This window comes from Acanthochromis polyacanthus, chromosome 20, assembly GCF_021347895.1.
Source record: "Acanthochromis polyacanthus isolate Apoly-LR-REF ecotype Palm Island chromosome 20, KAUST_Apoly_ChrSc, whole genome shotgun sequence".
NCBI lineage: Eukaryota > Metazoa > Chordata > Actinopteri > Pomacentridae > Acanthochromis > Acanthochromis polyacanthus.
Genome location: NC_067132.1, coordinates 19,471,720 through 19,486,943, shown reverse-complemented (window position 1 = coordinate 19,486,943; position 15,224 = coordinate 19,471,720). Strand labels below are relative to the sequence as shown.

General features: G+C 39.9%; 3 protein-coding genes across 5 annotated transcripts; 1 reads left to right on the top strand and 2 right to left on the bottom strand.

Moving 5' to 3' along the window:
* Positions 1–99: 99 nt before the first annotated feature.
* Positions 100–4,420, bottom strand: fam162a (family with sequence similarity 162 member A). Its single transcript, XM_022209710.2, has 5 exons — positions 4,253–4,420; positions 3,009–3,107; positions 2,081–2,192; positions 1,478–1,586; positions 100–877 (listed from the first exon to the last, which is right to left on the bottom strand). The coding sequence occupies exons 1-5, from the start codon at positions 4,293–4,295 to the stop codon at positions 767–769; spliced, it is 474 nt and encodes a 157-aa protein (XP_022065402.1). The 5' UTR covers positions 4,296–4,420; the 3' UTR covers positions 100–766.
* Positions 4,421–5,185: 765 nt separating this feature from the next.
* On the top strand, positions 5,186–9,800 carry mix23 (mitochondrial matrix import factor 23). 2 transcript variants are annotated; one of them, XM_022209704.2, is made up of 5 exons: positions 5,186–5,291; positions 7,410–7,535; positions 7,641–7,787; positions 9,354–9,413; positions 9,496–9,800. In XM_022209704.2, the coding sequence occupies exons 1-5, from the start codon at positions 5,241–5,243 to the stop codon at positions 9,544–9,546; spliced, it is 435 nt and encodes a 144-aa protein (XP_022065396.1). In that variant the 5' UTR covers positions 5,186–5,240; the 3' UTR covers positions 9,547–9,800. The 2 variants fall into 2 exon arrangements, with proteins under 2 accessions (XP_022065396.1, XP_022065397.1); XM_022209705.2 differs by lacking the exon at positions 5,186–5,291 and adding an exon at positions 5,362–5,590.
* Positions 9,801–10,482: 682 nt separating this feature from the next.
* Positions 10,483–14,841, bottom strand: LOC110961906 (tripartite motif-containing protein 16-like). 2 transcript variants are annotated; one of them, XM_022209702.2, is made up of 2 exons: positions 14,733–14,841; positions 10,483–13,466 (listed from the first exon to the last, which is right to left on the bottom strand). In XM_022209702.2, the coding sequence occupies exon 2, from the start codon at positions 13,362–13,364 to the stop codon at positions 11,697–11,699; it is 1,668 nt and encodes a 555-aa protein (XP_022065394.2). In that variant the 5' UTR covers positions 13,365–13,466; positions 14,733–14,841; the 3' UTR covers positions 10,483–11,696. The 2 variants fall into 2 exon arrangements, with proteins under 2 accessions (XP_022065394.2, XP_022065395.2); XM_022209703.2 differs by having other exon boundaries at positions 14,618–14,741.
* Between the last annotated feature and the right edge of the window lie 383 nt (positions 14,842–15,224).

Here is a 15,224-nt window from a genome sequence, read left to right as displayed (position 1 = left end):
AGCAGCCTTGAAAATACCACCCAAACACTCAGTGTTTAAGCTGAGCTGTGGCGTTTAAATGAGCCAGAACCAGATGTGATCATTAAACCAGATGAGACGTCCCAAGAAGAATTTCTTTATTTTTCTCTTTTTTGTGGTCACTATATACAAAGAGATGCCACACCGGCTGTGAACAAACAAGCATAATTACATGAGTATCAGGTCAGGACAGTTTGTTTCTGATCCGCAATTTGAAGTTCCAAAAAAAACTGAAGACTTGACACGTCTTCAAAAGGCAGTTTAATGCAGTGGCTTTCCATCTGATGCAAATTTAAAAAACAGGCTGCCTTTGGCAATAATAAATGAGAGGTAAGTGTTTGAAGTTTAGTAGACGCACCGATGAGAAAACTTGACTGATCCCAACGGGAAATTAAAATAGTCTATTAAATCATTTGTCACAGTACCGGGTTCAGTCCTGCTTTCCATGCTCCTCTGAGACAACCAAATACTGCCACCGCAAAGATGATTGGTGCCAGTTTCATAATTGAAAATGTTATACATTCAGTCAGTAAACTATTCTTAAGGTGTCAGATTTTTTTTTAAATAAGTCGTAATGGGATGTGTTAAGGCCAGTCTGTAACTACTAGCTGCTCTGATATTTTTCCGTCGTGCTACTTCTCCAAGGGATGGGAGTGAAGAGCCCTGAAGTCGTGGTACAAACAGCAGGAAGAGGGACACTATGAGCCCAGTATTTGGGGAAAATATGATCAAGTCTGGACGTCTTCGATCACTGGGTCTTCTCAGACAGGGCAGCAGCTTTCTCTCTTTGCACTTCCTCCCTCCATCTGGCTTTCTTCTCCATGTTTTGAGCGGTCAGAGACTCATTCCTTCGTGCAGCCTGCAAAAATAAGAAAAAATGCAGGTCCTAATATTTATATGTGCGCAAACATGAATTAAAGCAATCAGTTCACATTTAAAAACAATAGGATGAGATTCTCTGGTTGTTGCGAGCTAAAAGTGATTTTTCTGCTTTCACAGTTCTCTAATAAATAATACATGTAGTTTTTTCTAAAAGGCATCAACTAACTAGTATTTCCATTGCTGATTAATCTGTTGATTACTTTTTAGATTATTTAGTTGTTGGGTTCATAAAATAGGAGAAAATGGCAATCGGTGTTTCCTGAAGGCCAAACTGAAATCCTCAACTGTATTGTTTTAACCACAACACAAAGATATTGAGTTTACTGTCATGCAGGTGGAAAGAATCCAGAAAATAATCCGTTTTAAGATGTTGCAAGCAGAATTCCAAGTGAAACAAATGCATCAATTATCAAAATAGCAATTTTAGGTTACATTACTGCCTACAGACTTAATGGTAAGTATGGGGAAAAATCTGCTGCTTGACACTATTGTAAATCATTCATCCATTTCTCTCTTTATCAAGTCCCAAAGAAAAACAATGTGTGCACACAAAATGCATTTTTACTTTGTCACTCACCCTTTTGCCCAAAATCACCATCACCAAACAGGCCCCTATTGTGGCTGCCATCATCAAATAGGCAGCCTTTACTCTGATTTTGTTTCTGGCCGCATCAATCATCTCAAACCTGTGGAAAAGGCAGGTGTACAAACACTCATCAGAACATATTCTCTTTAACCCACTCCAACATCAGCGTTGAAGCTCTGTCTTGATCTTTGTGCGTTTTTTTAGGCTCAGCACACATCAGCATCATCATGAGCTATTCAAGCTTTTCTCAACATCTTATATGAGCATTTAAAATAACACAAGTCCTTTGTGTTTTGTTTTAGACAAGACAGCAGGAGGTGGGAGGACTGCAGCTTCTGTGCATGACAAGGAGATGTTTTATCGCGGCAGCAGATCAGATGTGATCTCCACCCTGATGTCAGGAGCCCAAGTAATTACCTCCAGCCACAAACAGACGCTTTGTTTGAACTGTAAGAGGACCAGCTACACACGCTACCGCTGCTCATCCAGTTAGCTAGCTCTGTTCTTGCGATGTAACTTAACTCAATCATGCACACAGCCAATCGGACACCAGCGTTCTGGGAGGTCTGGCATAAACAGGAAAAGGCTACTTACGACACAGTCTCTGGTATCTGGTCTATTGACTTAAAGCGTCCTGCCCAGACCAAAATCTTCTTGTCCATGTCCGAGGGTCTGCGTCCCGGGATTCTGAACAGAGGACGTGGAGCTGTATGAAAGAACAAAGCACACATGATGATGAACAAACAAACAGGGTACAAGTCCCAAAATTCACATCCTCAATGAAAACATTGATTCGCTAAGTCGCCCGCTGACTGTGACCCCATTTCCTGTCTCCCTACTTTTGGGACTAAAGAAAACTTTCTCACACTTTGCAAATACCCTGAGACCTGTTATATATTACAAATATATTACATATATATATATATATATATATATATTACATATATTAAAAATCAACTCAACAGTTCCTAAAAGGGTTCATCTGAGAAATTAGCTACTATTTAAGAAGTAGTTTGTAGTCATTTGTTTAATTAATCCATACCCTTCAAGCTGTGAGTTTAAATTTGAAAGCTAGTAATGAATAAATTTGAAGTTTATCAGACATTCAGTGGTATTCTGCATTGAAAGCAGAAAGAGCAAGGGAATGGCGGTGGATTTCTGCCGTGATTTGGGGAGCTGTGCAAGTGGGAGAAAAACAGGGATGGGATCAGCAAGTTCTGATTCTAGCGGAAAGTTGTTGACGGGGGGGGGGGGGGGGGGGGGGGGGGGGCGGCGACTTCCAATCGCTGGGCCGTTTACAATCGTCGTTAACAAGCTATCGTTAACGTCGTTACCATCGCGCGGGAGTATCAGCGACAATAAAATGTTCAAACTTGTGAAATCGGCGGAAATCCGCGGATCCGCGGTAAATTCCCATCCCTGAAAAAAAAGCGGAATTCGCGGAAAAATCACATCCCTGGAAAAAGCAAAAAAAAAAAAAAAAAAAAGGACAGGACAGTTTGTGTATGATACAAAACTTTACCCTGTGCTTGTGGTGCTGGAGGTGAAGGCTCTGATTTTGCATCTGGCAGTTTATTGCACATCCCTCTGTGACTCACAGTGACCTGTCTGCACCTTTGACCTGTTGGGGCAGAAAACAAAACTACAGTAAGCGTACTGCAGAGATACAACCAATCATTATTTTTGAGGAATCCACAGATTGTACTTGATTAATCATTTTATCTAAAAAAAAAAAAAAAAAAAAAAAAAAGATTTTGACTTTCCTAAATGTGCAAGTGACTCATTCAAACTGTTTGTTTTATCAAGTGACTAACCCAAATCTCCAAGATATTTAGTTTATATTATATAAAAACAACAAAAGCACATAAACCACATTAGTGAAGCAGGATCAGCAGAGAAAAGCTCAATTTATTAGAGCTCAAAACACATGGATACAAATTATCTGTAGTCTCTGGTTTGATACGTGGAACCTGACTGCTTGTTTCTCTGCTCTCCTTTTATACATTGAAGGTCACTTTCTACTGCAACTATCCTATAAAACCAAAAATGCCAGAAAGAAAACGGAAGAATCGATTATAAAAGTAGCAACAAAACTATTCATCAACTAATCACTTCAACTCTAGTGTCGGATCTGAACCCAAACCTTGGACACTTGAGGCAATTAAAGATTGATTACGCTGGTGATTATTTTCTTCATTGTTTTATTCTGCGAGATGTCAGACAATTCTGACAAGTTATGAGAAATTCCCAAAGCCTTATTTTAAATTGCTTACTTTATTCATTCAACAACCCCAATCCAGACAAACTCAATTTTCTATCTCATAAGACAAACAGAATCACAACTCATTACAACTAAGAATCCATTTACATCACTAAATACTCACAAGATGCACAATTACATACAATATGGACTCAGTGGGTGTGTACGCCTAACGAGGTCAAAGTCTTGGCAAGAAAAGATTTTATGATTACATTAAATCAGAAAACCAAATTTCACAACAGGTTTACTGTCAACATACCCGTCACCATAACCTACGTGCCAAAAAACACACTTCTAATGGTCACATTCAATCGGATTGTATTATTAAAATTAAAGAACAAGAGGTAAAAGGAATCAAATGTTTACATATATAGATAAGTAAAATTACAGCTGGCTCACAGTAGCTACTTTAACATTAACTCTGAGTGCTAGGTGGGAGAAAACACAGTGCCAGCTAGTTATTATTAGCCGAAAGCAACACAGAAACTCCAGTTAGCTGTACGAACCGAGGAGGCTGCCGATGGAAAGGCGAGACCTGATGAAATTCATGTTTTCTGAAGAAGTGGCTGAGATCCAGCGTGTCTATAAAGCCATCAAAGTGCGTGAACACACTTCCAGCCTCCCTTCAGCTGCTGAAAGTCAACTAAACACACAGACTACCAGGACCCGCCAGATAATCACAGGAGGCTGCGCAGTTTGCCTGATCGAAAACCAAATATGTCGCATTAAAGTCCGCTCCCTCGTTGCTGTGTGTACTTTGAGACTGATGCTGCACGCTTCGTTTATAGTTATGTTTCACCAAAATAATCTGGTTGGAGTCAAGCTTGAATTTAGGAGAGCATTTCATAAAATCAGTAAAGGGTGAATCGTTTTCGACACAACACCATGGTACAAAATCGCGTTATATAACGGTCTCTAACAAATTTAAGTATCTACGTTTTTTTTCTACCAAGACATCGCTTTTGAGTTACAGTACTCTCGATTAATTTATGGAATAAATTCAGTAAATATAATGTAATGTAATTCTATATTTACCCTCACCTGACAGCCGAAAATATGCTTGATAAAAGGGATTTTTTCTTTCTAATATTTGCTGAGTTTTTCATGCATCATTTTGAATTTTGTACAGTATTAACTGCATTTTTTTAAAATGTGTATTATTATGACTGGTGCAATGTTTCAGAATATATAATATTGTATATAATATTATGTACTCTAAATTTAATATAATATAATATAAAAAGTATATAATATTGTTTAATTTCAGTTACTTAAGTTTAAGTTACTTTTTTGATACTGTCAATAATTAAACCTGTAACGTAAACAACTAACGCCAGTATGATTTCTCTGCTCGAAAGCACTTTGGCACAGCAGCTGTTATTTTAAATGTGTTGCGTAAATAACGGTGTTTTGACCTTTCCATTATTATTTATATTCAGGCACCGTCTTGAACAGCCACCCCGCGTCGTTCAGCGGAGGACCCTGTAGCCCACTATGGCGGCGCCCGGTGGAACTTTAAACTGTGAGGACTTTTCAATGTTTCAGGTAATTTTAACCAAACATTCTCAGCTCTGTGCAAAGTTGTCACGGATTGACAGCCATCCGAATCGTGGCCTCTGGAAAGTTGGGCCGCTGTGTTGTGTATTTTCCGTGTTCTGCAGTGAATTGGTGACCCTGCTGATCAAAAGGCTGCTCTGCAAAGGTTCAAGGAGCAACACTGGATGAACTCAGGGAAAACTGGCCACATGTGGGCGAAGAGCGACTGTCGCAAGACTCAAAAATAATAAACCCGGGCAACACGTGAAAACTAACCAACTAAACTACTGGCATACTTTTATTTCTAGGTAATAAAACAAAAAAAATCACACGATTGTTGTGTAAAACTGTGGCTGTCGAGGGGACTCCAGCTGGTCAAAAAGATTAGAATACAATGAGCGTCACTGTTACACAAAAATATAAATTCCCTGTTGCTATTTTTCTGTCAAATGCCCGATATTCCAGTGCATCTTTGATGCGTTTTGCCGAGCTTTTGAGTCTTTTCGACATGGCATTACGCACTAAAAAACGTTTCCCAAAAATACAAGTCGCCACTGCTTTCAGTACTATTGTTTACAGTGAGTACCTCCAATATGGCGGCGCAGCGAGGGTCCCGAACTTACTTTCAAAGGTTGCTGTGGGGAGGAAACAAGGATTTGTAAGTGTAGAAAAGGGACCTGTAAAAAAAATTGCAACATGCAAGTGGTATTTGAGAAAAAGTTGAAAATCTCGTATCCAGAATAGGATAGAACAGAATGTGCTTTATTGTCATTATGCAGTGTACAACAAGTCTGTTATCCTGGTTAGACAAGTTTTGAACTAACATCTTTTGAGCTGTTCAACTGGAGCCAAATCCTCAATCACTGAGTTAATTCTCAGTCCAAAAACATGATGAGGGTAATTGATATCTCTAAATAGTCCATAGGTGTGAATGTGAGTGTGATTGTTTGTGTCTTTGTGTAGCCCTGCAATAGACTGGTGACCTGTCCAGGGTGTCCTCTGCCTTCGCTTTAAGTCAGCTGGAATAGACTCCAGCCCTCTCATGACCCTAATGAGGATTAAGCGGTGTATAGATAATGGATGAATTTTTGTTTGTATGCTTAATTTGCACAGTACATGCGGGCACCAAGAAGGCATTGGGACACAAAAAACTTTGATTAAAATTATTTATAAAAGAATACGAAATTCCAGTTCTGATGTGCAGCATGAGTGGTATTGTAGAGCTTTACCTAAATATCTGAACACGTTCATTTTTTACTTGTTCACAAGATAAAATACACTGTTACTAAGAAAACATGCTATGCTAAATAGGACTGGGTATCATTTTAAAATTTTCAGTTCGAGAATTAATACAAGATTTTTACCCCAAAAACTCCTTTTTCATATTTTTAAAAAAAGGTTCTCAAACGTTTTACACACAATCAGCTCTGTAGGATCTTTGCTCATATAGAAGTATCTACAACTGTGTTTTTATCATCAGGAACAGAATTTAATAAACAACTTTAGGATTCTGACTGGACATTCATTATGAATTTGATACTACTTGAAAGTAGTTCTTGAATGTTTTTTGGTGTTTTTATATTAACTCATACCATAAAACCATTGAGGTTTAATGTCTGACCATAGTGATGACTTTCTGACATGTAATTGACTAAATAATCAAACTGTTTTTTATAATACTTTTATGTGAACATTTGTGTGTATTGGTAGCAGACTTAAGTAGCTCAGATTGTCTTTGGAAGGCATATCAGCAGTTAGAATGACATTTTCACCATAACTATGCAGTTTACTGATTATTGGAAACATTATGCCAGTCAACCTGCTGATCTAATGCTCCATCTTCCCATTTCCCATGAATAAGATCCCTAAACTCTAAGCTTACATACCTGTGGAATCAACTCTCTTCCAACAAGTTTTGGGCAGGGTATCCGACTTCACTCCTCTGGTGCCTCTAGAGATTCATTTCATGAGAGTCGTAAACTGAACCTATGACAAAGGACAGCCTTATTCATTGACTGGGCAAATGAATTAAAAGGGTTAGTTATTGCAGTATACTCTACAGTTCATTGCTTTGATGGCTTCAGTTGAAGTGAGGGTTCTGACTGTGTATCTGTTTGTGTTTTTCAGGAGGTGCTGAAGGTGATGCGCACCATAGATGACCGCATCGTCCATGCCCTGAACACCACCGTGCCCACAGTCTCCTTCTCAGGCAAAGTGGATGCCACACAAACCTGCAAACAGCTGTACGAATCTGTGAGTGCCATTTTCTTGACTGTAATATGTTTGTCACAACTGCAAACACTGGATTCCCTGGATAATAACGCGTGTGCCGCATACGTCTCCGGTTGCATCCCACAGATGATGGAGGCTCATCTGAGCAGAGACAAAGCTATCAAGGCCTGTATAGCTCAAACATCTGAGGTGGTGGGACACCTGCGTGAAGAGAGGGCAAAAGACAGCGAAAACCTGGCACTCATCAAACAGCTCAGGAAGGAGCAGACCAAAGTAAGTCCTGTAACACCCAAATTAGATTAAAAAAAAACCCATTTGGCATCACGCTGATCTTGGTTAAGCAACAGAATACGCTTCAGCCAAATGTATTCAAATTGAAGGACTCTAAATAATTTTTTTGAGGGCAGACGTTGGTCCTCACTGTTTAAGATGTTTGGCACTTCAGAAAGCAAATCTGAGCTTCTTGCTAGTGTTTGAAAAGAGTTTGGTCAATAATCCTTGAGCAAATACAGATTTGGTATGACCAGCCAGTGCTGCATTACAACACAGCACTCTGAAACACTTGATTTTTTTAAAACAGATGAACATTCTGTCAGCTCCATAGAATTGAAGCCTGTGAAGAAAGTAAATGTGCTGCAGTATCATCTTGCAGATCAGTCTTACATGAGGAGAGAAGACAATAAGAACTAGATACTTCTAAGAAAAGACGTGTTTAATGTTTGTATTATAATTGCTAATCAAAATCATATTTACAAACACAATACTGTGTGATATGCTGATCTCACTGCGGGCTGTTTTCATGGGGTAGTTCTTCTATAGAAAGTCTGAGTGAAAACGACCACAGCTCAGTCAACGTGTTCTCCAAAGGAAGGAGGACACTTCTGGTATATTTTTTTTTAACAAGCAATTCTTTGGTTTTATAAATGAAATTCATGAAGTCTGGAAAAAATCTAGATGGAGGAAATATTTAGATCCTTAAATAACAGTAGCAATACTACAGCATAAAAAGTGTTTCAAGTGAAAATCTAGCATTCAAAACTTAAGTAAAAATGACAATCCTTAGCATCATACTATCTTTGAAGTACCTGAAGTGAAAATACTCATCATCCAGAATGCCCCATTTGGGAATTTTATATAGTATTTTATCGGATTATAATTGTTGATCAATTTCCTTGCATCACTTCAGTTTTGCAGGTGGAGCTAATTTTAATCACTTTTATACTACTAGATGACTCAATCTGCAGAAATACCGCATATTTCATTAGTCAGTTTGTATTTTATATTAATACTTTGAATGTCCAAAATAACTCAAAAATAAAGCTTTGTAATAAATGTAGCGAAGAACAAAGTACAGTATTTGTGAAGTGGAAGACAGAAGTCATTACACATCTTTTTCACAGGACTGATACATGTGAGTGATGAGTAATGCCAAAAGTTTCAAAAAGACTCCTGCACACAACTTAGAAGAACACATTTATTGTTGGTCTTTAAGCAAAGTACGAGTACAGCAAAGTTTTGTACTGTTCTTGAGTAAATCTACTTAGTTACAACCCTCACATTGTTACATTGAACTCAGCCTAACGAAGCATCTGAATTATGAACTACAGAGGTAGTATTGAGGTGGTGTGGGGAATCTAGTGATAAACTCTAGTTGCGTTATGGGTAATGAAGTATCCAGGGTTACCCATAATGACGAAAGAAACATCCAGATATTTCATGTCTGTTTTAGTTCATAAGGGACAGAAAACGTGGCAGATAATTAGACTGCAAGACTAATATGTTTGTTTACTTTGAGCGAACATGAGAAGCAAAGTAATGCATCTTTTGTCTTGTTTCCAGTTGAAGCTCATGCAGTCAGAGCTGAATGTTGAGGAGGTCGTCAATGATAGAAGTCTGAAGGTACAGTATGCCTGCTGGTGTCACTGGCAATTTACCCACAATGTTGTCTTTATCTTAAATGTTGCTCGTTGCCTTTGTTCAGGTTTTCAGTGAAAGGTGCAGAATCCACTACACGCCTCCGAAGGTGAAGTGAAGCTCCGGCTGACAAAAGGAGCGACTCCACTCGAGGCTGAAATCCAGACTGGAGCTGAAGCTGTGAGCTGCTGCTGAGTCCTGACTTCACTGCAGGCGGTTCAGCATCCAGACCTCTCTGACCTCTTCTCCATCTATTCCATTGTGATTATTGTGTTGCATTGCCACCGCTGTCCAACAGTCACCCTTGTGAAATATTGAGAACTATTGTACAAAAAGAATTTTTTAAAAAGACAATAAAACGTTTTCGAGTGATGCATCTTGTCTGCGCTTTCAGTCGGTTGCAACTTGGTGCTTCTTCCACATTCATTGACTCAAAACGGTGGAGTTTAATAAGTCTGGTCTAAATGGAAAAGGAAGGCAGAGATGGTGCCCAGTTCATTGACAATTTGTACTGATGTTCATATTTCTCTCAGGATGAATTGTTAGAGCTGTTATAATTCATAACTTTGCATCTAGCACCATCATGAAACCAAAAATCTGTTTAACTGGTAACAATGAATTAAGATCGTAAACCTGATTAATATGTGAATGTTTTGTCACCAAAAGCTTGTTCGTCCTCACCTCAGGGCACCACCGTCTTCATGTTCTTGCAGAGCTGCTGCAGACTTTGTCTTGTTGGTCTTTTCTGTTTTTGCGCAATTCAGGATATTTAGAGGAAAGACTTCAGTTTCTCTGCATTGCCTGAAATATCTTTTCCTTCTCCACCTTTAAAGTTATTACTTGTTGGCCATGTTTGCCTTTATTGGGACAGTGTGAGAGAGACGGGAAACATGGGTAGAATAATGGGGGAAACAACATAAAGTAAATTGCCATGAGCTGGAACTACAGCCCCTGTTCATGAACCGCTCGCCCAGCCAGCAGAGGTGGGCGCCCTTACTTCTTTGAGAAATAACCAACACCAATAAAGGGTTTTATAAAGGCTTTCTAAACAGACCAAGGTTCAAATCAGCTTTATTCATAAATAAAAACAGTTTATTCACGCATTAAACGTAAAAACATTACTGTTTGCTGATTTCACAGTAAAATTCTCAACACAATCCGTCTGTTAAACCCAGAACCTCAGTTAATCAACGATTTCTTCGTCAAAAAAAACCAAACAGAATAACTACAGGTTGAAAACATATCAGCTGTAGATCACGTAATCATTTTAATCATTCAAAACAAATGCAATTCAAGATTTCTTCACAAATTTACAAATAAAATATCTGTGGTGGAAGAAGGTCTGCTGAGTTCTCTGCTGAGGTTCATGAAGAGGAAGAAAAACTGCAGCATACGAACAGATCCATACAAATGTTCATCAGACATTCAAAACACAGAAGCTGATGTTTTCATGTTTAAAATAAGTCATCACGAGCCGAATCTCTGATTTAACCCCCTAATCTGTGAGAGATGTGAGTTCATCTCCGTTTAAAGATCTTGTTAGATTTGTTTAACATACTAACTGAACACTGAAATTGCTATCACATATAAGTATTACAATATTGATATTAACCATTTGCTGTGTAATTAATGTATGAGTTGTGTTGACCTGAATAGACAGCATTAACCCCTGGCTCTGAAGGGTAAAACACATGATGGACACAGACAGGTCAGGCTTGAAAGTTACAGCTTCTGCTACAAGGGCACACACACTAACAAAGATAAAGTTTTGGCCTTGATACACAGCACGTTCTTATTTTCTCATAATGCAACAATTAATTTGAGTGGAACTGCAAACTCAATGTTGTTTAAGGGAGGAAGCCATAATAATCTTTCCTATGAGATAACACTAATGGCTGCATCATATCTGAGCTAACAATAGAGTAATACAAACTGGCAGAAAACGGGAAAAAGTGTGCAGGAGGTTCTTTTCACAGGGTGTGGCTCCTGCTGATTGGATGAATCGTGTACCAAGAGATATGGACATATCTGTGCACCAGCTAATGGGAGAACTGAGTCTAAACCACAGTTATCCCCACCTTTAGCCAATCGCACTTCAATATTTGTGTTCTATAACCAATCATATTTCACCATACTGAATAAAATGCTCTGTTCACAGCAGACTTTCTGGAAGGCTGTTCCAAACAGAAAATGTCCTAGTAGAAGATTCTTTTGAGACACTGATATTTACTAAATAAACAGCTTAATTGGAGAGAAGTAGTCTGTCTTCTATCCTAAAAAACGAGTCAGCAGAAAAAACTCAACAGATTTTTCCGTCCAGAGTCCAACATGTAGCGGCTCAGTGAATGTGGTCTGGACTCTGTGGAGGAGAGTCATGGTGTCAGAGACACTGTAGAAGGACAGAATACCTTCTCTGTGATCCAGGTAAACTCCTACTCTGCCAGTCAGAGGACCTGAGACGGGGGTTTGTTTGCAGTTGTGCCAAAACTGAAAACGGTTAGCAAAACATTCTAATGCCCAGGATTTGTCACTGTACCAAAATCCACTGTCATGTCCTGTTCTGCTGATACTTTTGTATGCGACTGCCATTAAACATTGTCCTGTCCACACCACCTCCCAGTAGCAACGTCCAGTCAGACTCTCTCTGCTCAGAGCCTGACACTCTTCAGTGAATCTGTCTGGATGATCAGGATAACCCTGATCTTGATTCACTAGTGATATTTTTCTGTCTCCGCAAGATAAAACCGATGATCTGAATGCTGTGTTTGGATCCAGAGTAATGTCACGTAAATATCTGTGGAATTCATGCATGGCCCTTGGTTGTGGTTCTGGTACTAAAAGATCCGGCAGACAGATTATCTCTGAGATGCTTCTCCAGGCGTCCCTCAAACTTTTCTGTAAGTCTTCCTTGAGCTCTATAAGAACAACTGGCACGTGGTCAAAGTGTCTCCGGGGACAGATGTTGATGCTGGGTGAGTGTGTGGACTCACTGAGTGCTGACACTGAGGGGTAGTTGTGGAGAAACTTGGTGTGATCTGGTGTATCTAAGAGCTGCTTTAGCTCAGCGTCTTTCCTCTTCAGATCACTGATCTCCTGCTCCAGCTTCGTCCGAAGCTCTAGGACTTGAATCTCTTCAGTGTCCTGCTGGGATCTGATCTGCCCATGCAGCACACTGTCACTGTTGTGGATGAGACGAGCCAGCGTCTCTAGTATCCTCCAACTCTTCTCCAAAGTTATTTCAGCAGAGACACTGAGGTCCTTCAGGTCCTGCTGAAGCAGCTTCACATTTTTAGGTCTGCCCTGGATGCTCTGCTGAATTTTCAGGCGACTCACCTCCAGCTCTTTCTGCCTTTCAGTCCTTTCTGCTGCAGCTGAGACTGTGTCATGGCCTTTATGTTCCTCCACTGAGCAGAGATAACAGATACACTGTTGATCAGTACGACAGAACATCTTCATCACCTCATCATGACGACAGCACATGTTCTCTTTGAGGCTCTTGGAGGGCTCCACCAGCTTGTGTTTCTTTAATGGAGGTACATCATAGTGAGGCTGAAGGTGATTCTCACAGTAAGAGGCTGGACAGACTAAACAGGACTTGACAGCCTTCCTCTTCCTTCCAGTGCAGAAATCACAGGCCACATCTTCAGGTCCAGCATAGTGGCGGTCAGCAGGAGCAGCTTGGACTCCAGTCTTCTTCAGCACCTCCATTAAAGCTGCTAACATGGTGTTTTTCTCCAGGACTGGTCTCGGTCTGAAAGTCTTCCTGCACTGAGGGCAGCTGTGAATTCCCTTCTGGTTCTCTTCATTCCAGTGGGTATTAATACACTTCATACAGTAGTTGTGTCCACACGGAATAGTCACCGGATCCTTCAGTAGTTCCAGACAGATGCAACAAGAGAAGGTTTCTTGGTCCAGCTGAACTCCTTCCTGAGCCATTTTCTCTCTCTCTTCCAGCTGAAACTAGTGTGATCCTGCAGTGAATGTGGCCTTTCAGCTTTTCCACTTTACGCTGGTTCCACCAGTCCTCACAGTGCAGATCTAGAGGGGGGAACCAGGAAATATGTTGAAGGAAGATGGACTGATTCATTCTGGAAGAGGACATGCTGTGTCCAATCCTTTTATACAACACCGACATACTCTACTCATACACTGTCACAAATTTATGCAGTTTTTACAGCAACAGTACAGTCAATGGCCAAAAATCTACTGTAGAACTTGTTTACAGTAAGTTGCGGGAGATCTGCGATGTATCAAAAGTCACTGAGAGGTTGAAGTTACAGTAGGTGTCTTCCTGAAAATCACAATACAGTGAATTTGGGTTGTTTTCCTCCTACGTTTTGCATTCTCCAAATTAGTTACTGCTATAAACGGAGGAGGAACCGGCAGCTTTCTATTCTCCTGACCAGTGATACTGTGCTAATGGCGGCTGGTTTACTTTACATATTTCTTACCGACAGATTCTGCTATTTCTCCAACAAGGAGAGTCAGACCGCATTTTATAGCTGCACGTTCAATAGACGTAGTTTAGTCAGTCAGTGTTGTCTGTGTGACACTAACAGACACTTACTCAGCTTGCAACTGCGCGTTACATGTTAGCCGTTAGCTAGCTCCGTTCGGTACATGTTGTTAGTCGTTAGCGAGCTCCGTTCAGTGCATTTTATTACCTAGTTAGCTAGCTCCAGTCGGTACGTTTTATTAGTGGTTAGCTAGCTCTGTTAAGTCCAACTGCACTAACATTTTTGATTAACTGAATTTCAATGCAGACATATAATTACTGGATATGATGTGCCCCTTAAAAGGGGGTCAGGGAGAAGACAACAGCACACTCTCTGCCCACTGGCTAGTCTGCGTTAATACGCAGAGAAAATCTTCCGTTTTCAACAAACGCATTGAAGAACTACACAATTATTCTCAAACGAATGCATTCGGTCCTAATACGTGCCGTCTAACTTATCTCTTCAATTCTTTCCAAATTGTTAAACTTGTTTTTTGTCAAGCTTTTATCATAAAACTTATCGTATATCACAAAATGTATATGAATTATTTGGCTTGTATGGGAACAGAGTTTTTAAAAATGATAAAATGAGCACATTAACAATGATGCCCATAAACACGACTCATACAAACACAAACAACAGCTGAGCAGTCAGACTCTAAACCACGAGGTCGCCAGTAACAAACTTACTTACCGAGTTACTGTAAACTTTTCAGATAACAAAAACAACAAAATATGCAAACATGCAAACTAAGACACAGTGAAGATGTCACCAACATGTTTTCTAGTTTCACACCGTTTGCTAATACCTTAAAAAGACTTCCGAGGGGAAAATGTTGAGAAAACGCAGCTGACTACTCGCTCTTCTGTTTTGAATGCAGGAAGTACGCGCGTTTACTTCCTCTTCTTCTTCTTCTTCTTGTTTTACGGCAGTTGGCATCCAACTTCTAGGTGCATTACCGCCACCTTCTGTTCCGGAGTGTGGACCAGACAGTAGACTTACAGACTTTCCTTTACCCGACCTAGTTCAAACTGTCATATCTACAAACACACACCCACACGCACACTACAAAGACCAAACAAAGACAAAAAAAACCTCTAACTTGCACTCTCCACACCCAAGCCAACTACAACCCCTTATTCCTATCATTATCCCTACCTAACCATCATATTCTATTATAAACCCCGGTCCCCTTTAAAAAATCCATTAGTGCCCTAACCTGTGCCCTCTCTTCCATACTTAGCAACTCTTTAAGTGTAAATTCCTGCACCCCTAACTCCTTTATCCTATCCATCAGCTC

Bases quoted from the DNA above. Each gene is read 5' to 3' on its own strand.
- LOC110961906 (XM_022209702.2), bottom strand. From the start codon at position 13,364: ATGGCTCAGGAAGGAGTTCAGCTGGACCAAGAAACCTTCTCTTGTTGC.
- fam162a (XM_022209710.2), bottom strand. From the start codon at position 4,295: ATGAATTTCATCAGGTCTCGCCTTTCCATCGGCAGCCTCCTCG. The intron at 3,108-4,252 runs GTTCGTACAGCT...CTGCCCCAACAG, and splicing joins TTCCATCGGCAGCCTCCTCG to GTCAAAGGTGCAGACAGGTC. The intron at 1,587-2,080 runs GTAAGTAGCCTT...CCTTTTCCACAG, and splicing joins CAGATACCAGAGACTGTGTC to GTTTGAGATGATTGATGCGG.
- mix23 (XM_022209704.2), top strand. From the start codon at position 5,241: ATGGCGGCGCCCGGTGGAACTTTAAACTGTGAGGACTTTTCAATGTTT. The intron at 7,788-9,353 runs GTAAGTCCTGTA...TCTTGTTTCCAG, and splicing joins TCAGGAAGGAGCAGACCAAA to TTGAAGCTCATGCAGTCAGA. The intron at 9,414-9,495 runs GTACAGTATGCC...GCCTTTGTTCAG, and splicing joins TCAATGATAGAAGTCTGAAG to GTTTTCAGTGAAAGGTGCAG.